Source organism: Eschrichtius robustus, chromosome 13 (assembly GCF_028021215.1).
Source record: "Eschrichtius robustus isolate mEscRob2 chromosome 13, mEscRob2.pri, whole genome shotgun sequence".
Lineage (NCBI taxonomy): Eukaryota > Metazoa > Chordata > Mammalia > Artiodactyla > Eschrichtiidae > Eschrichtius > Eschrichtius robustus.
The window spans coordinates 9,780,446-9,801,328 of record NC_090836.1 but is presented as its reverse complement, the minus strand read 5'-3'; the positions used below and the strand labels follow the sequence as shown (position 1 = coordinate 9,801,328).

At 45.9% G+C, this 20,883-nt stretch overlaps 1 protein-coding gene across 4 annotated transcripts in view; it reads right to left on the bottom strand.

Moving 5' to 3' along the window:
* Positions 1–3,485: 3,485 nt before the first annotated feature.
* ETV6 (ETS variant transcription factor 6) overlaps positions 3,486–20,883 on the bottom strand; it is a 239,134-nt gene continuing 221,736 nt past the window's right edge. For 3 of the 4 annotated variants that reach the window (XM_068560970.1, XM_068560971.1, XM_068560973.1), the window contains exons 6-8: positions 10,236–10,378; positions 8,225–8,325; positions 3,486–4,194 (exon numbers count right to left, since the gene is read on the bottom strand). In XM_068560970.1, coding sequence (XP_068417071.1) covers positions 4,089–4,194; positions 8,225–8,325; positions 10,236–10,378 — 350 coding nt within the window. In that variant the 3' untranslated portion in view covers positions 3,486–4,088. The remainder of the gene's footprint in view (positions 4,195–8,224; positions 8,326–10,235; positions 10,379–20,883) is intronic. The other variant, XM_068560974.1, reaches the window with a different exon arrangement.

Sequence of the window (20,883 nt, the reverse complement as noted above, 5' to 3'; positions counted from 1 at the left end):
ATAAAAAATTTATTGAGATGATGCAATTATAGGCTTTTCTTTAAAAATTATTTGCAATTCACTGGCCCTGAGAAAAGGCTTTTTTTTGTTTTTCTTTTTTGTTACATTCATTTGATTCAGTCCCTTATAAACCCCACACCTCATAAACAACAAGAGATTAGAAATTAAAAAAAAAATTCTAGATTCGTCCTGGTTTGCAGGTGGTTGCAGTCACAAAGAGAAATCTTCAAGAATGTTCACTTGGCATGTGTGAAAGATTCAGGGAGTTTGTCGTTGTTTAGTGTTGATGCAGATGGGGCCCTAAGAGTATCAGGTTAGTCTTCTGTGGTTTTTAGGCAGGCAGGGACCACTGTCACCCCCCTGGCTCCTTGGATCACTCCCTTCATTACTGCTCAGAAGAGGAACAGGCTGAGTGGGTGAAAACTAACTAGCACCGAATGCTTGGGCAAAGAAACTGCCTTTTGTTCTTTGTGTATTTCCCCCAATTTTTATCTTCAGCTTCCTGGGTGGGAATGGGTCAGATGGGGGTATGGCCGCGCTGGATCCCAATCCTAATTCTGTCCCTGGCATGCTGTCTGCTCCTAGGACAAGTCACAGGACCTCTGTGATACTCAGATTTCCCTTCTTCAAAAGGGGAGCTAATGTTTCAGACATGTATTCAGAGCTGGATCCTAGGCAGTGAATGGCGGAGGAGGTGTGGTTACTTAGGCATTTAGGTACATCCCGTCAAAGCCATTTAAGTTTCCGCTAAATCTACATTCGCACTTGGACAAGGTGTTAGTGTAAGAAGATGATGGAGCGGGGGGGTTCCAAACATACTGCTGAAAAGAGAAAAAATCCATCAGTTGTCACTCCTCTTTTCCAGTGGGGATACCCCCGCCCCCCTCCCCCCACCCCACCAAAGGATCTGGAACATCGGTGATGCTACCTTAGGCAAGACAAAGCTGCCTCGGGACAGAAAGATCTTAGAGATAACATTACTTCCACGTAGCCCGTCCAGCCAATTGCCACTGCTTTCTTCTGATGGAGAGGAAGCACCCTGGTTACCTCAAGGTGCAGGGAAGAGTAGATGCTAGAGAATTTCAAGGTACAAGCGAGTCTGTCTGCCTCGGACCCAGCTGGAGGCAAGTCTGCTCCCCTGCAGCATTCTTCTGCGTTTTCCTTTCCCAGTTTCTCATTTTGCAAGCCAAGATCTCCCACGATGGCAGCAGGGAAAGGCCAACTATTCAGATCATGGACGTACTTTTAGTTTGGTCCCAGGTGAAATTTTCGTCACCCCTAGTGCTTAGTGTTGGAAGTGAGAAATTTCATGCTAGATAGATTCTGCAGGTAGGAGATACGCTCTCGAAGGGCAAGGATTGTGCCCGATTCTTGGGAATCTCTCGGGGTGTCTAGCAGGTGCTCCATCAAAGTTGCCTAAATTGAACCTGAAATCTTTCAGGTCTGCAGTGTGTAAATGCTGTATCCCTGGTATCAGCATCGCTCAGGTATGCTCTCAAAGAACCAATGAGAAGAACCTTTGCCATTAAGGGAGTGAACAGAAAACCAGTAACAGTAATATCTGGATGGACCGTAGAGACTACATTGGAATTGACACCTTCTGTTTCTTCAAGTGGCTGAAGGTGTCAGCCTAAGTCTTACAGACTCTTACAGGATATTGCTTTAAATACAGAAATCCGGGGGGCAAAGGGGAATTTCCCCTCCGTGATTCAACTGTAAGATTCTTTGGACAATAAGAGCCGGAGTCCTTAAACCTGGGTGAACGGAATGAGATACTCTAATCTTAGGGAAGAGCGACATCACGCCCGGGTCTCTGGTTTTACGTCACACACAGAGAGCCTCAGTGAAGATCCACCCTTTCTCTCCAGCCCTGCAACTCAGTGGCTTCACAACAACACACCAGGTATTTGGCTTAATCTCTCCATTTGAGAGCCCACATCAGTCATCTCAGAGGCTGGAAGATTATCACTGTGTGCTATAGAACGCTCTTGAAAGACATCTGTAGCATGCTGGAATCCAGCTGGATTTCATCCCCGTTCGAGCAGACTGAACCCAAACCCTTCATCAGGGGACACATAGAAGGTCCCTGACCTCACTGCAAACCCGACCTTCTGGAAGGTAGAGTGGGGGGCGTGTGTGAGGGTGGGAGGAGGCCGGCCACCCCTGCGCATCTATCTGTGGTCGGATGAGAGGCAGGAGCGTTTCCAGTGTCCTTGAGCGATGGTCAGCCTATTTGTCCCTCCCTCCCCGCAGGCTGGTGTCCTCGTCAGTGAGGCTGGGGCTGGGGGAGGGGTGGAGAATGCCTGCTGCCCATGTGACCACAACCCCCCCCCCCCCACCTGCCTGCCTCACTCGGAAATGGCCTGAGGACACCCCTGGGCATCTGGTGGCTTCACATGGAAGTTCTGGCGACAGTGCAGACACGTACCCGGGGGACCACGAGACGCTCACCCAACTGAGCGGAGGAAGCGGAGAGAAACGAGGACGGGGTGCCCTGCAAGGGGAGCCTAATCTTCGTGAGTAAAAGAAGACTGTACTCCTAATATTGGATTCCGAGCCTGTATTGGAAGAGTTGATTTAGACGGCTATTGAAAAGGAAAAAAACTCCCCCCCCCCCCAAAACTGCAACAGCTTTCTAAAAATATGTTATCATCAAAAGTACTAAGGGGTGGCACCTTCCTCATTTTATAAGATGCTATTGACCTTATTTTGAGGTGAAAAAGAGCCACACATGGGTCCATTCGGAAACACAGCTAGGAAAGAAGAGGGGAAAAGTAAGGTATCTGAGGAATTTCCCGTCTGCCCAGGCGTGGCAAACACCAGTAACAACTGAGACTACGCACTCCGGGATCCTCCCTCTCAAATGCCCTGTGTCCTGCGGGGACCAGGAAGCTTTAAAAAAAAAAAAAAGGCTGGGAATTGAAAAAAATTTAGGTGAGGGTATGAAACTGACGGCACGATGGCCTTTGGGATGGAGCAGAGATGACCCTCCGCAACCTACTTTGGAATAATTCATACCCCGCTGCAGAAGATCTGTCACCTGGACCATCAGGCCTGTGTGGTTTTTCTTCATTTTTTTCCCGCTTCGCAGCACTTGCAAACTAATCCCAAGATGCTGGGGCTTCCAAATAACCTGGACAGCCTTCCAGGCTTATCTTACTTTCTGTGGAACCACCAAGCCCCCGCGGTTCTCACAGCTGTGTCAGGGGAAGCCTGCCGGACTAGCATTCACCTTTCCGGAAGGCAGCAGCCTCCGTGATGTTTTGGCCTCCCTCCGATAGGTAGCCAAATGCTGGGATGCGGGTTTGATTTCTGTGGTGCCGGCTATCAAGCACCCAGACCACTGATTCCGTTTAGGTGCCAACAATTCCCAAGACTCTCCAAAGAGGCTGAACTCTGCTGAAAGGCACCTGAAGTTCAACAGCAGGCGAGGAGGGAGGACGGGACGGGGCAGGGAAGGAAAGAGAGCCAGAGAGAGAAGAAGAGAGCTCTCCTTTTCACTTTATCTTTTTTAAAAGCATCTTTTTTTTTTCTTTTTCTTTTTTTTTTCCCAGCCAAGACCCAACAGCAACAGGAACAAACTTGATCCACGTGGCAGGATCAAGAGGAACCTGAACCCTTTTGCAAGTGTTCTCTCTCCTGACCAGTTGGGCTTCTGCACTTTGTGAGATTTGCAAAAAATATATATATATATATAATAGATATATATTTCCATAGGAAAACAACCTCGATGTCTTCCCCTATATGAATGATGAAAAGTCAAACTGCATGGTCTTAAAAAAGAACAAAAACAAAAACACCATGAAACTTAACAATAGGTGGAACGGGGTGGGGGAGGAATTACAGACAGAGATTCCAAACGAGAAGGAACCGTGAACATGAGTCCCAGGCTGGTGCCCTTGGCCAGAATTCCAGCGCCGCTTTTGCTGAGTGGTTTGTCTAAGGTGCTCCGGGGTCCCTCACGCTGGGTGAGAGAAGTGTCACTGCCACATCCGGGTCTCTTCCCTTCCGCTCCATCACGCCCCAGCCATCCTGGCGGGCAGGGCGCCCTTGGCTACCGGCCCGCTGAGCCCCGGGGGCTGGTTCCTTCAACACTCATCTTCTTGGTATATTTGTTCATCCAGCTCCTGGGACTCAAGATGCTCCAGACGGTCTGTTCGGCCACTCATGATTTCATCCGGGGTTTTCATAAACCTTTGGAAGAGGAAACGGTGGCGTGAAGAGGTTACAATTTCCTAAAGTTGTCTTCACCTTGAACTCTAAAAAGAGACTTCCCATCGCCTTCACATAGCTGGAGAGCTACTGAACCTGGTCATAATGCTAACTTAGCACAATATAGGAAAAGTTACCCCTTCCTCTGACTGCCTGAAAGTTAGCAAAATAACGATAAACAGAAGTCTAGGATGACTCTGAAGAAGATGGAGCTGTGTAATGCACTCCTGCATGACCGTGCGAGGGGGCCCTGGGACAGCGCACGTACCTGCATTTCTGATTCTCAGAGGGTTAGATTTTACAAAGACCCGTGAGCGCTGTATATCCGTTTCCATCCCAGACTGTGAGCCCAAGGAATGGTGGTAGTCAAAACTTGAATCTAATGCGAAGGATACAATGAAATGCTAGATGGAAAATCTGGGGAATAGGGCAAGATGGTGGAGCTTCTGGAAGTTAGAAAGGCCAAAAGAAAGAATCTTTTTCAATGTTAGCACTGCTCCACCCCAAATGCTAGCCATTCATCCCCTTTATTCTGTCTTCCTTTGCAGCTAGGTGCATACAGCAAGCCTCATCTTCTTGGTCGCTGGGTTCATTTGGAAATTACATCAGTGCCATGTTGTGACCATGATTTACATGGTTCAGGAAGGGTGCCTGCCTGCAAACGTTCTGTCCTTATGGTGGGAGGGCCCTTTCCACAGCCTACACACCGTTCCCTCCCTCTGCTCGGTACCACATGACCTGTCTTTAAAACATACATTTTCTCTCATCACTTCATGTTCAAAAGCCTATGATGAGGGACTTCCCTGGCGGTCCAGTGGTTAAGACTCCGCACTTCCAATGCAGGGGGCATGGGTTTGATCCCTGGTTGGGGAACTAAGATCCCACATGCCTTGTGGCATGGCCAAAAAAAAAATCCTGTGACGACCACTTATCAAGTCAAGGATCCACTCTTTGGCCTGCCCCTTGGGCCCCTCTGTCATCTCAACCCGGAAACTCTTGTTTTCCACTGTTTACTAGCATGAACCCTTCACTCCAGTCTCGCCACTTCCTTTTACATAAATCACAGCTCATGCCATCCTCCAAACCTTTAGCTTTGCCCTTATCTGGAACCCTCTTGACTCCTTCCACTATCTGAGCCCTACTTACTGTCTGAGCTCTGTCTCATCATCCATACCGAAATCTCCAAGAGTCCCTCCAGTTTAACACTTCACTTGATTACACACTGGGTTGTATACCGAGAAGCCTTCATTTTGGGGCGAGTTTGGCTTCCGACATTCATTTCCTCAAAAATGACTAACCTCTCCTCACAAATAGCACTCTTCTTTCCTTTTATCTTGTTGCAATCACTGTTGGAAGCCTGTGAACCTTCCCCCTACGACTACTTTTCTTTTCTGCCCATTATTGCTGATTTTTTTCAAGCAGTCTGTTCCGTTGCATCTGCAGCCTGTCTTCCACTTTTATCCTGGAGCTAACACTTCTCCCTCAACATCTGAAGTCACTAATAATCCCCTCCAGGCCGAGTCCACAGATGTGCTATATTTGGCCCTCCGAACTACCCCTATCCTCTTTTGACGGCTTTTCCATATTAAGTTTCTGATATTCCACACCAGGCTTGCCCAGAAACATTTATCAAAAGCCTCCATAAGGTATAAAGCAGAACTATGTATATAAAATATAACCCTCTACCTTCTAGGAGCTTATGACCTACTTGTTGGGGAGAAGGACTTCATATATACAACTATTAAAAATGTAAATCATGCTGAGCAAGGAGTAGGTCTTGTCTATTACATATTGGGTTTATGGAACGGTATCTGAGCTAATTTGAAACCCTTGTTTTATGCATCACCCCACCTCACCTTTCCCGTTAAGCAGCCATAGTGTGTTTTCTAAATGTGTGACTCTCTTCTGTTTTGTAATTCAGTTCAAGTGTAACGGTTTTTACATTCCCTCTATAAGTGATATCTTATGATAAAAAAAAAAAGAGAAAAAAAAAATGTAAATCATGATGTGGTTTAGGGCCAAGGAAACCCAACAGATGATGGAAGAAGGTATCTGTGCGTGTCTGAGCAGTTGAAGAAGGTCTCATAAAGGGTAGTAGACTTGAGGTGGACCTGCGGGGTATTATATATGTTAAAAAAGCAAAAGTTAAAGTGATACACATTTCTGGCATAGGGAACCCTATTAGTGTTGGAGGGCAGCTGGCAGTGTGTATTATGAATTTGGGAGGCAGGAGAATGGACCAGAGGCAGAGATTGCTGAATTAATCTAGGTATCAGTCATGAAGTCTAGATAGACATCAGCCTCCGCTGCCAGGGAAGCCATAATAATGCTTCTGCCTTGCTTTCAGGTCTCGTGAGAGTACTTGCCATTGGTAGATTCCAACCTGGAGCCTGCTGGTAAGAAATCTTGGGAAATGTGGTTCCCAGGCTTCTAGCCCCTGCAACATAGACTGGAGTGGGAATGGTGCTGAAGGGCCAATGGACTGTCCAGCACAGTGATGACTCAGATGTAAGAAGAGTCAAAGATAACGCTAGTGTCAAGTTTGGTTCCTTAAACAACGGTGATACCACTGCTGATGTAACATGAAATCTGGGGGTGGGTAGATTTCCAGTGTGGGAAGAAGGCCTGTCTTGAACATTTCACGTCTGAGATACTAATGTGATATTTCAGTGGACATGTCCTATAAGAAGCTCTTGGAAATTAAGATTTGGAATTTCAGGGAGATTTTAGAGCTGCATGTAGAGATTTCAGAGCCCATTCACAGACTTGATAACTGAAGCTGTGTAATGGGATCCATCCATCCAGGGAAAAAGTATAGAGTGGGAAGAACAGAAGCCAAGGACTAAGTTTAGGGTGAAGGATGAAAAGAAGGCATCAGCAGAGCCGGAGAAAGGAGGTTCTTTTTCCACTTTGTTCTACTCTGTTTCCAGCTCTTGAAAAGCCTTCTCTGTTTCTTTTGAAGATCGCAATTGTTTTTTTTACTGCTCCTACGTTACCACCCCTTCCCAATGCTAAGGCCCAGGTTCTGTGCTCTTTCCAATAAGTACTTATCCCAGTGAGCTCGTCTGCTCATACACAGTGTCATTTTGTCATTTTCTACCCAAATCCACATCTCTAGCCCCATCTGTAACTCTCCTCTGTCCCACCTGCCAAAACACAGAATCTGAGGTCGTGTTTGTCAATCCCACCTTCTCCCAAGCTTCACTTGGTCTCACCACGTCAATTACCACCAGTGTCAGAGGGCTATGTCTACCTCTCCTGATTGGTCCTTTAGATCCCTTCTTTTTCCTCTTCTAATTGTTTCTCCTCTCTTGCCTAGGAATCACAATCTATGTGGTAGGTTAAATGGTTGGAACTCATTAGCTGGGAGGAATTCTGGAAAGAGGAATGTCTACTGCAGCAGCTTTCAGACTTTTTCAATGCATTGTCATAAATATATTTTACATCATGACACACACACACATACACACCCCACCCCCGAATCAGTTTTCATGAATCAACAGTCACTCTTAATTCATGTGATACAGTCTGATATTTTCAACTCTATCCTTTCCTATTCAATTCTGTTCTATTTCATTTAAAAAAATTAGACTCATTACATCTATGTCATGATTCACTAACAGGCCAGGACAAACACTGGTCCAGGCTTGGCAACCTGGAGGTCTAGGTTTGTTTAGTTCCTTTGCCATTGGTTCCTCTGATTGCTCCCTTTAACTACCATAGATATAAATGCCAGATAATACTGTTTGATCATTGCATTATTTGAAAGGTGACTCAGATTGTGTTTATTTAGTTTTGGCTTTAGGTTAGACATAAGTGGAAAAAAAAATTTTTTTTTCCCCCTTAAATTCTAACAAACCACCACCTGGTATCGAATGTGTAGCATGTGTAGCACGTGACGGCTTTGAGGATCAGACAGGCAGGTAGAGATCTTAACAGCCTCCCTCCTCCCTCTTATTTGAAGAAAACAATATCCTCCCAGAAGAAGGAAAGGAGAAAAAGGAAGTGCTACCTGAACAAAAGCCTTTGTCCTGGCTCCTTCCTGATAATGTTTAGTTTGTAGTAGTGGCGCAGGGCTCTGGACATTTTCTCATAGGTCATGTTTGTTCTGTTCTGTTTGTTCAAAGGTGGAAGAGAGAAAAAAAAGCACAAAGACACAATGAAATGAACCTCAGAAAAGACGCCGCAGGAGCTATTCAGATCCAGCTCTTCAGCTGCTTCTGTGGCCCCGCCAGTCGGGAAAGCCACCTGCTAATCTGCTCCCTGCCACGCCCACCCCTGGGCTTTTTCACAGACGTCCTCGCTGAGGTCTCTCCTAAGGTGAGTCTAGCTAACAAAGCGCGTCCCGCAGCGGCCTCCCCGACTTCCTCTCCCAGGCCTGCGCTCTGCTGCGCCCGAGGAATTTCCTGCGCGTCCCCCTCTCTGGGGGGCATCCTTCACCTTCTGACCCACAGAGAATTTCTCTTCCTTTTTTCCTTTTTTTAAAAAAATTTTTTTATTTTGACAGTGACCTTTCTCAAGCTTGTGTTTCTGGTTTGTCATTTTGAAGGAAGAGATTTTTTTTGTTTAAATTCCTGTCCTGGAAGCAAGAGTACAGTGGTTCCGAGCCCTGGGGTGAGGGCACCCTGTGCGAGCTGCAGAGCGATTTTTCTCAGTGACTCACAGGGTGGAGGGTGTCAGTGGGGTCTGGCCATATTTGGTCACGACAGCCTCTGGCAGGCCCTCCTCAGCGGGGCCAGAGCACGGGCTGCAGCCAGGGCAGAGCCCAGCGGCGTCTCCCCTGTGGCCTGCCTCTCCTTCGGGGGATCTGGAGTTGGGCCTTCCTGGTGCCTTGCCACCTCTGCCCCACGGCTACCTGTCTGTGGTCAGGCCTGGACCTTGCTGACTCTTTTTTTTTTTTTAAGTAGGAATACAGATTTATCTTAATTTTCTTTTCTTTTCTTTTTTTTTTTTGGCAGGGGAACTCTTTGCTCTGTTTATTTTACTTTATTTTACTGTGATAAGAACACTGACCATGAGATCTACCCTCTTAAATTTTTAAGTGCATAGTACAGCACTTAATACAGGGTTAACTACAGGTACAGTGTCCCGCAGCAGGTCTCTAGAACTTACTCATCTTGTTTAATGGAAACTTTATGCCCCTTGATTAGTAACTCCCCATCTCCCCCCGCCCTCCCCTACCCCTGGCAACACCAGTCCACTCCTGGACTCGACGAATTTGCTTATTTTAGATCTAACTTTGAGTAAGTGGAATCAGGCAGTATTCGTCTTTCTGTGACTGGCTTATTTCGCTCAGCATCACGTCTTCAAGGTTCATCCATGTTGCCACGCGCTGCAGAATCTCCTTTTTTTTTTTTTTTTTTTTAAGGCTGAAGAATATTCCATTGTGTGTACATAGCGTGGTTTCTTTATCCATTCATCCATCAGTGGACGTCAAGGTTGTTTTACCCACTTTTTACATCTATGCACTTTAATGGTTTTCCTAACTATAAAATACTTTATCTTTTAAATTCTATTCCCTCTTCACAAGGTGGAAAACTGCAGGGGCAATCAGACTTCTTGCACTGTTTGCTTTTCAAGGAGATGCTTTAAAGTCAGAGGATAAGCATTTTCCATGTAGAACTGGCCTTTTGCGACCATGGAAGTTTCTAACCCAGCGGAACAGAGGCGACACTTCCCAAAGCCCCCTTGTGAGTCACAGAGTGCCACAGCACATCCCTGGTACCCAGAACCTAACGATGGCGTGGGTGGCAGGACCAGGCCGAGGCAGGGGGGAGTGACGGTTACTCGTAATGAGGCCTATCAGACCGGGAGACTTAACTGGCACCTGGCACAAGGAACAAATGGAAAGGGGCATCTTTAATTATTTCCTCCCCTTTGCAACTAATTGTTTGTCCAGTGAGGAATAAACTAAATAATTACGGGCAGACAGGAAGCAGAAGACAGACAATTATCCTCCAACCCAGGGATGAAGACTAGATTTTGGCCCTACTTTATAGAACGAATATCTGATGCCCTTTTACCTTATGGTTTCCCCACAGTCGAGCCAGTCCATTGGGATCCACTATCCGGAATATTTTGGATTCTTTGTCCTCCCATCGGATGAAGTTTTCGTACCGGCTGTCAGAAAGCAACTGATAGACGTAATCCCAAAGCAGTCTACAGTCTACAGAGGAAAAGGGCAAGAAAACACCATTGACAAGGTTGCTTGTTGAAGTACTAAGAGCAAGAATCAGAAAATAATCGAGTCACCGCTTTTGCCTACTTTGGATGGACTGTCTAACTTCCTCGTTTTGGGAATTCCCTGGTGGTCCAGGGGTTAGGATGCCGCACTTACTTTCACTGCTGAGGGCCTGGGTTTGATCCCTGGTTGGGGAAATAAGGTCCCGCAAGCCACGCGGCCAAAACTAAAACAAAGACGCATCCTCGTCTTATAGCGAGGAGAGCAAGGCACGGAGAGACCTGCGAGATGGCGACCTTTGACCCGTGGAGGCCTTCAGGACGGTCCGGGCCCAGAACTTCCCCCCTCAGATGAGGACACCGAGACCCAGAGAGAGGAAGGGACTGGTCCACGGTCATGACCAGTGACCTGAACTTGAGCAGAGCCCACACGAGGGACAGAACAAGCTCTAACTGCAGATGAATTGGTTCTGAAAAGGGGCTGAAGACAGGCTGGCAGGTGAAAGGGCAGAGAGAGCGCTCGGGTTCAGAGAGAGCGATGTGGTGTCCATGGTGGGCTAAGGTTACTTTGGAGGGTGACACTCGACGGATGAAGACGTGACGATTCAGGTCGGCTGAAAAATGGCAGAGAAAGCAGCACGATGCGTGAAAAGCTGTGGGAGAAGAAAACCCACGTTCCTCTTTCCCACTGTGACTGTGGGAACCATGGCCAGCATGGTCTTCAGAAAGAATACAGATAGTCTCGTTATAGCTACTTTGGAGGTTTTAAAAATTGTTTTATTATAATGGAATCAATCAGTGTAGAAAGGAACCCAGTGCAGAAAATCCCTTTCTCCATGTGCAAAACTGATGTTGGATCACTTGGTCAGGCAACAGATCTTTCTTTGTACAGGCCAGGCGCTGGGCTAGGTCTTGACTTTAGGCTGTGGGTTGGCGGATTGAAAGAGAAGATGCAGGCTGCACACCTTTGCCCTGTTCTAGTGCTTTCTGGATTAGTGCCAGAACCGGGTGTGGCGTGGCCCCTAGCACAGCCTTGACAGGTGGATGGGAGCAGATGCGGACTCTCGAAGTCTAGTTGATGCAGGACTGGCCTCCAGATGAGAATAAGAGACCCCCGGGTGTGCACTGTTGCTTCTGGGAGCTTTGATGAGCACGAGCCAACATGGCTGGTCGTAAACGATTAATTTTGTTGAACACCGTGTATGTACGTGTTCTGCGCCTTGCAAGCATTATTTCTAATCCTCACTTTACACACTGCATCCTTTCTAATCCTCTCATGCCCGAGGTCACTGGGATTTGAACTCTGGGGCTCCAGCACCGCAAGGTGCCGATTTCCTTACTTCCTTATGTTGGGTGAGGCCTGGCACGCCTGGGTGGGGAACGTCCAATCCCAACCTGGACTATTTCAGAGCGAGCCAAACATTCACCTCCCAGAGAAAGCAACACACCCTCCTCTGGCACATATTTACAAGAGCAATCGAGTCAGGTCACCTTGGGCAAGTTTCTTAAATCTCCCTGAGGTTCCGTTTCCTCCTTTACGAAAGGGGAATGACAACGTCGACTCTCTCCGGGATTACTGTACGCGTGATGATGTGAGTGAAGAGAAAGTAAGGAAAACAATAACAACAGCGATTACTGGGTGCTATTTGCAGGCACCGGGCTGTGCGTTCTACCAGCCGGCTTGCCTCTGACCCTTAGGGCACCTGATGGAGGCCAGCGCTGTTGCTATTCCTATTTTATGGCCAAGGAAGCTGGGGCTTAGCGGGCTTGGTCATTGGCTCCAAGGCACAGCTCGCGAGTGACACATGTCGGAGTCTGGAGCCCGTGCTGTGCCGCACGTCCCGCTGAGACGTCTATTCTATTCTCAGAGAAGCGGGTTAACAGGTATCTATTGGTCAAGGACTTTTCCAAGCAAGCTTTAACTCTGAGTGTGTCCTTCGTGCAATCCAGCTTTCTCTCTGAACAGCAGAAGGAACTGGCATAAAATGTGGCATTTTCCAGGAGGCTTAATCTTTTAAGGAACTACCATGAAACTTAAAATGACCATACATCTTCAGTACCCCTTACTGTATCCTTTTTTCCCCCGATTGATCTGTGTCTAGAAATTAATGTGATGTGTGGTTTCTTCTGTTTCAGAAAAGGACCCGTGGTGTCCTTCTTACAAGGATGACTCCTGGAGTTTCAACCCTACGCTAAGAGAAGCTGACCAGAGATTCTGTTACCACCCCTGCCTGCCGCTGCCCTCTTGGTTGCCAGGAGGGGGCACTGAGGAGCAGGGAGACAGCAAGGGGCCCAATCCCAGCATCAGGAAGTACCTTGAGAGGTGAGTGCCACACACCAACGCAGACTGAGAATAATCGAGCTCATTTTTAAGGCACTTGTAAGAGGGCGACTGTAGGCAAAGCAGTGAAGTAGGCAGTGTCTTTCTCCCTCTCTGCCACCTCCTTGTCTTACATCGTTTTTAGTACAGGTGGAAAAATAGAGAACTGAGATGCGGTTTAATTGTCCAGTTTTTGTCTTACTATCAAATGGCAGATGCATTTTAATTTCCCACAAGCTCTTCCAAGTAGAAACCATCTGGCAAAACCAAATATTATCACACAAAATGCCAGTCTACTAGGAGGAACAAAGGTGTAACAGCTTCTCCATGTTTCCTGACAGGGTTACAATCATTTTTACCACCCAGAGGCTTCATGACACCTTTTGGATGCATCTGGATTGCAAGTGTGATTCTCTAGAGTGAATCATTTGAACACAATTTAATAATTTAAAAAACTGATCTGGTTGTCTTTCGCAGTTTGATAGAAGGAACTTCTGCCCACCGGAAGGTGAGCAATATATTGGCAGTCCCTCACCTCTGAGACTTCCTGGAGCTAAAATGTAAAGTGAATGTTGTCTTAACACCACCTGCTGAGGGATTTTCACTTTCATTGTTTCTGTGGCTTCTCTTTTACTGCTTTGGACATTCTGTGTCTCATAAAATGGTGAAGTGCGAACCATTTTCCGTTGGTTCGCACTTAAAAAATGGTTTCCATTTAAAACCATTTTACCGTTTCTCAAAGTAAGGGCTTAACCAGCGCTGGGTACCTACCATGCTGGTTCTTCAGAGGCATCGAACTGAGACCTTTATGTCGTAAATCATTTACTGAAAAAAATCTAGAATGTGATCTGTGTTTGTTTGGTTGGTAAATGAAGGGCAGGGCTTACCAAAGAACAGGCTTTACCTATGAGTTGCCGGAACACTTGTATCTTGCAAACTTTTCCCTTTCATCAATGTGAAAATAACCCCAAACAAGGGGCCAATTGATCATTTTAAATGACATTTAATCCAGCGAAGCCAACTTTAGCTGAGTAATAAAAATATACTGACATTCAAGACGTATTGAATTACTCAGTCACTAACAGAGGTAGCAACAGGAATTTTGTGGCATAAAGTAGTTGTTTCAAGCTCAGAGTATAAGTGGCTTTTTATAACACTATTGATTCTTTTGTTTCTTTAGTTAAAAATTATGCCAGATGATAAAAAAAAAAAAAAAGCTGCCTGACCACGCAACTTTTTTTTTCTTTTTTTTTTTTTTTTTTTACAATCGAAGTTCAAGCCATCTGAGTTATTTTTGTTTTTTAAGATTTTAGTTAAATAAAAGGCGGATCCTTTTTAGTTCCTAGGTCCTCTGGAGGCTGTTGCCATGACCCACCAGCAGATTTTCAGCTTTGTCAAAATCCATCCGTGTCTGCACAGATACAATGTTTTCTGATCATTGATAAAAATGCTTAATACTATATAATAAAATGCACCAAAAGTTCATCCCATTACAAAACACTTGAACATGCGTGTGAAAAATATCTTATATCACAAGGTCTTCACTGATTTTTAGATGCATGTCTCTTAAACTAAAGGGCCTTCTCTGTCAAGGCATGTGGGAATTTTAAACAAATGTTCATGATTTGGATTGTCTCTTCCATGAGAGGAAGCTCATGAAAGGGTTTAGCTCGAGTGAAGTGCTATTTTCCAATTGCAGAAAGAGAGTTCTCTCTCTTTCCTGCTGGGTGAGGTACCCTGGGCATCCACAGTTAAAAGGCATTGTTAAAAAAAAAAATATATATCCCTTCCTGTGGTTAGGGAGACATATTTTCCCTCCCACGCCAGTCTCTTACCAGAGACTCACTCATTGTACAAGCTTATTGAGCAGAGACTGTAAAAAGATGGGCAATTCACACATAACCAACATGGTTTCTAAAGGAAAAAAACAAAACCTAGAAAACCATGCTGGACAAAACTGATGTTTAAAAGATCTGAGTGGGCGAGTCGAGTTATTGACAAGTTATTTGAATTTCCCGAAATTCAAATTTCGGGAAAGCCATCTAAGAAAGTAATTTTATGTTGTTTTAACTGCCCAAATGGAATTTTAAATGAAGGTCTGTAAACTGGAGTTCCGTGGATATAATCACCAACAAGGAGAGGCCTAGCATTCCTGTTTCATTGCTTTAAATTTATTACGAAAAACTAATAAATTTATTTCAGGTTCAGCAACAAAATGGGTCAGTAACACCCAAAATAAAAAGTTGCTTCTCTGCTTTATAGCAGTGGTTCTAAACTAGGGGCAATCTTGCCTCCTAGGTGGTATTCTACAGTGTTTGTTTGTGACAATTTTGCTTGTCACAGCTGGGGTGCAGGATGCTATTAGCATCCAGTGAGTAGAGGCCAGGGACGCTGCTAAAAATCTTATAATGCACAAAAGAACTCCTTCCCGGCAACGAAGAATTATTTGGCCCAAATATCAAGAGCGCCCAGCTTGAGAAACCCTGCTTATGGAAGCACGGGTTTTACAACACGCAGGGGGGCTATCTGCAGTTTTTTTTTTGTTTTTTTTGTTTTCCTCCTCAATTCTAGATCAGCCATTACCTAGAAGCAGAAAGCTGATAAATCCAGTGCAGCCAACCCTGTGTTGATACGCAGAGGTGTGTGTGTTTACAATGGGTGCTTGCTTGTGCTTTGCTGTGGCTTAGGAAAACAGAAGCCATATGTGCACAGCAGCAAGCTGGGAGAGGGAGAAGCTGAGGCAGAGCATACAGGTCTACGCCTCCTGGCTTCATCGGGGCAGAGGGACCGCAGCTGCAAGCAAACACCGCTGAACCTTCTCACCTTTGGTTGCAGGAGGTGTGGAGTGAGGCTGGGAAACGCAGAGATCAAGCCCCCAGCTAAAACCCAGTAAGACGTACCCCTCCTCCCTCAGGCGTGGAGGCAGCCTGGGAATTTGCAGCCAGGGACTGCTGGGACATAGGGACGCTGTTACAGAAATGCACGCCCTTAAACAAACTGGAATTTCCAGTCTCCTCAATCCCCTTCTATTATTATTTTCTACCCAGTTACCGTGCTGGGACTGTTTTATCTTTTAAAAAAGCTGTCCTGAAACTTTCCTTCTCTTCTCGATTTCTCAGTGGCTCACAGTGAAAAATAAAGTGCAGTGACTCAGCCAGAGTGTGAGAAGTCTGGCACCTTGGGATATTCCCGTCGGGGTGAAGGACTCTGCCCTCTCCAAGGGTCTCCTCCATCTCCTCCAAATACAGGCAGCGGGCAAAGCCTCACAGGAGGTGAGAGGGAGTGAAGAAGTTCATCTCCAGGGAAATAAGGAAACTAGGGTTCCCTGAAGGGGTGCACTTTTCAGGCCAACATCACTTAGCACAAATACCCAGACACAGGCCTTCTGGGTTAAGGCCCTGCACCCGCTCCGGTGGGCAGTGGTGCTGGCCGTAACCGCTGCTCTCTCCTCTCTGCAGCCCTGGAGCAGAGCACAGAGAAAGGGCGCAGAGGAGGGACACGAACTAACCCTTAGACATTAACCTGCTTGTGCTAATGTTTGCATGTTGTCTCTTTAGTGCTCAAAAGTGCCCAGAAATGAGTATTAGTATTATCATTATTATGGATAAGGAAACCAGGCTTCAGGGACCTTAAATACCTCTGCTTGGGAGACAAGGGCTAGATTCTAATCCTGTTGACTCCAGAGCCCATGCTTTCCCACAGGCCCACAGTGCTACCCCAGGAACCCTCCCACCGGCTGTGGATGAAGGCCCTGGGCCGGGAGCCATAGAGGGTTCTCTGCCTGAGATAGCACGGGAGGACACAGCTCTGCCAGCTGGAACTAAAACCCCGAGCCCCATGGGCTTATGGAGACATCCCACGATCCTGTCCTTTTTTCCAAACACAATATTTACACGCGTGTGTGTGTGCAGAGGCACACACACGCATGCACACCACCACACCTTACTGCAAAGGCCTGGGGATGACACTGCCCTCCATCACTTTCACACAGTCCATTTAGGCTTCTCTTTTATGATGTCTTCTTCCCTTCAGGGCTGCTCCCAAGGCTCATTTATACAAGAAAATAAAAGGCCACGTGCCTCATTGGAAACAATGTCACCACCAGATACCACTGGGGAAGACGCAGAGATGGAAACAAGAGGGCAGGGTGCAGTGTGACTTCCCCCGGCCTGGGAGCCCTGCGGATGAGCCCCTAGCTGCTGGCCCTGGAGTCTCAGGCTTAGGTGCCTTCGTCTGATGTCAGATCAGAGGCTCCCAGGATTGAATTTCTGTGCACACAGAACTCATCCAGTCAATAAAGCCAAATCAGGAGAGTACAGTGCACTAGCCAGGTGACAGATAAGTGATACAGGAGACTCAGTGTCTCCTTGATGAGAATCCTTTTGTTTCTATTAAAAATGTAACCCTGAGAGAGAATACACATATTTTTTTTAAGTCTCTTTAAGGATCTGAAAGATTGCCAGGCCAAGTGTCACCAGAGGGTTGCAAGTGAAGGGTACAGGGTCTGGGGGGTGGGGTGTGGGACTCTCTGTTTTATCTGCTTTAAGAGCAACTCACCAATGATAGCCTCACAGACCGTGAAGTAGTTCACGTTTGCAAAGAAAATCAAGAGAGAGACTTCGGCAAAAGTTGTGAGATGAGCACAAGAAAAGAAATACTCTCTTTTTGGATGGTGCATGGACTTTGAACAACCAAATCTGTACAGCCCTCTTAAAGTCCCCACTTCTGCGGAGCAGATGAACGGCTGCAAATGGATTGTAAACCAGGTTCCCAATGAACCTTGCTCCCTTTAGCAGAGTTTTGGATTAAGTCCAAGGAAGGGACACGCAGATAGGAAGTCTGGTAACTCAGGTTTTAATGGAATTGAAGAAGTTTAAGAGAAAGCCAAAATGACTTCAGTTTTTTTCTTTTAAAACTGAGCTGTCTATAGTTAAAGCCAAAGCAGGGAGCTTAGTTTGTCTGATGGCATAAAGTAAGAGGGATTGTTGCCTTATGCCAGCAAAGACACAACATTTGGCATTTAGAGAGGCTGCACCCTATCACCTAGAAAAATGCCTGGCACATAGAGATACGTGTTAATTTTTGAATGAATAATCTTTACCTAGTTCAAGTATGCAGAGCTACACTTTATTTTCCTCAGCTATATTTTACTTATGTTAATGATGTTATTGTAGCTACTCTGGGCTACTCAGCCATCAGCCTGCCATCTAGAACTTAGCTCCTTCCCTACATCACTTGCCACTGTTCCCTCCACATGTCTTAGGCATGCCTCATTCTCTGAGGTGCGAGTCATTCCTTGAGAGCAGGGATGGCGTTTTCTACACCTGTGATTCCAAAGCATCCTGAACATACAAGCAGACAGTTGCGTAGAACAGGGAGCAGCGGACTTTTTCTGTAAAAGGCCAATCAGTAAATATTTTAGTCCAATCTCTGCTGCAACTCCTCAACCCCGCCAAAGCAGCCACAGACAATACTGAGTAAGTGGGTGTGGCCGTGTGCCAGTGAAATTTGATTTACAAAAACAGGCGGTGGCTGATTTGGCCCACAGGCCTGCATTTCCAGTCCCCGGTCCCAAGGAAACGAGTGTGCTGGAAAGAACAGTGGTTGAAGCTGGAGGCTGAACACCAGACGTGTCTTCGTCTGTAAAAGACCCTTCTAGCTTTGAAATCACCAAGTTCTAAGAATGATTTTCAATATATACTGAAAACACAGCATCACCCTGGGCTACGCTTCTTCAATCTACGGCGCTCACTGCCAGTACCACTCGTTGGCTATGAAACAGGTTGGCGAGACACAGGCCAGTAAAAAACGTTTGTGGGCTGAGAAAATGTTAGGAGGTGACAGATGCTCCCCCATCCCCCCTGCCACCAAAAGCAATTCTTTCCGGAGGACAATAAATAGAAAACAGCACAGAAAGAAGCAACTTGCTCAGTGTTGCACATAACCACTGGCTGTTCAATAAAAAAACAGAACCCAGGAATCTTCTCTCACTCTGTCGTATGTTAAAACTCTCTCCCACAAATGCCAGCCATTCCAACTTGTTAAACTCAGTTAACGGTCCTTCTTATTCTTTGAAACACAAGCAACACCTTTCAAAATAAGCTATATGTTTCCATTTCAATTGATCTAGTTTGTGGTTTGTATTTAAACTGTCAACTACCTCCTGGATTTCTTTTATTGAATAGTTTAGTTTTTCCACCAGGTAAATACCTAAGTGAACTATCGTAACTTTGCATGGGATCTCTTAATTGTAGGATGCCTCCCAATTTCATAGGTATTAAAGTGTGAAAAAAAGAAAGAATTGCTAAAATATGGTGGATTTTTTTTAATGAACCTGGATTCTTGAGTTTACCTTTCTATCTGAAATAGAACAAATATACTAGGCCTCACGTTGTTTTGGGGTTTTCTCCATCTGGAATGACCTCTTTTTCTTTAACCTCCACTTGTGCATATTCTAAGCATTCATCTAAGCCCAGCTAAAAGCCAGCCCCTCCAGGAAGCCTTCCTGACACCTCTACTGCAGCCTCCTACAGCACTTAACCGGAGCCCCTGGAAGACACCACAAGCTGCACTTCCAGCCCACTGTCGTCAGCTCTTTCACGACAAAGACTGTGTCTTACATCTCCTGGAACACTCCACCCCCATGAATGCAGACCAGTGCTGCAAACACAGAAGGTGTCCAAAGGCACACACCCAGGAGTACCGGAGCAAATGATACGTGATTTACTTTTTGATCCACACGCATAAGTAGTGTTCTTATCCACACGCATAAGTAGTGTTCTTATCCACATCCTCCAACGATGGTGTTTGTCAGTGTGACACACAGCAGCACCTTCAGTGCCCTCTGGGCTCATTTGAAAAGCTACGTTTTCCCATCTAAAAGCTGCTTTATAGAGATCTGAAGGACTTTTATGGCTGTTCAGTAATGACAGAACTTTACATTGTACATATGAGTCACCCAATGAATTCGACTTCCAGTAAATGAAGAATCAATTCCACGAGGATCTGAGTAGTCCAAAAAGACTCCAAAGGGCTGGAGTGGAGAGACAGGGACGCCCCAGATGAGAAACAAAGAAGCCTGGAACTGTCGTGAGCACTGCTCAGAGGGTCACAGGATCAAGACCACATGTTAGATCACAGACTTCCCTCTCGTTTCACCCTTGAGAAAAACAGTGCCTTCTGGTTACATTAGCTAATCCTGGATCTGGTTAAACTAGTGAATACAGACATATGGAGATTATGGAACTTTTGAATATACCAATAGAGGAGCACAATTTTTAAGAGAGCCATATTAAAAAATTTCCAGACCTCCTAAACAAGGGAAAAACAGCTCTAAGCCTAAACAATTTAACTTGATACATGGGGCTTATCTTGGATTCCTAAGAAGTCTGTGGCAAAGACAGCGTCACAGAGGAGGTGGACGAGACAGGTCATGATTAGGAACGCAGGGGTAGCAAGGGCAGCCCAGGAGACAGTAGCCAACGGCGCGGCAAGGGCTGTCCTGCAGCCTCATCTGTCAGCCCCTGTGTGACCTCTGCTGCTCTGCCGTTCAGTTTCCTCTGTGGTTTCCCCTGTAAACGACCCTTCCATATAAAATGAATAGAGCAATGATAGGCTACCTCGAAGAGCTATCCTGAGGATTATAAACAAGTAGAAAGTACCCACAAAATGTCCAGAACTGTTGCACAGACCATGCGAGAAACAAGACAAGCAGGGCGTATACAGACAAGAAGGAAAGCCTAGAAAGGCCAAGACAGGTCATTTATATCATTCACAGGAATATACTGACCCCTTCCTCTTTCTCCAATTATCTGGGGAAATTCACATGCTTTGACAAATAAGCTCTTTGCTACCTTATCCCCGTCCTTTCTTTTCATAGTTTCTCTTTTTTCCATTATTAAAAAATCTTTCTGTAAAAGTAGACGGAACAACAATGTAAACCCCGGTGCACCCAACACCCAGCCATACAGCCATCAGCTTGTGACTAACCCTATTTTATGTACACCTCACCCGTTCCTCGCTCCCAACCCTGTGGGATGCTTTTGGATCACATTCCAAGCACACATCATTTCATCTTTCATAGCGTTTTTGAAACACGTCATAGTACTTGGCCATCTGATTGTCTTGATTCAACATTCCTTATGTAAATTATTTATACCGATAAAATTGAG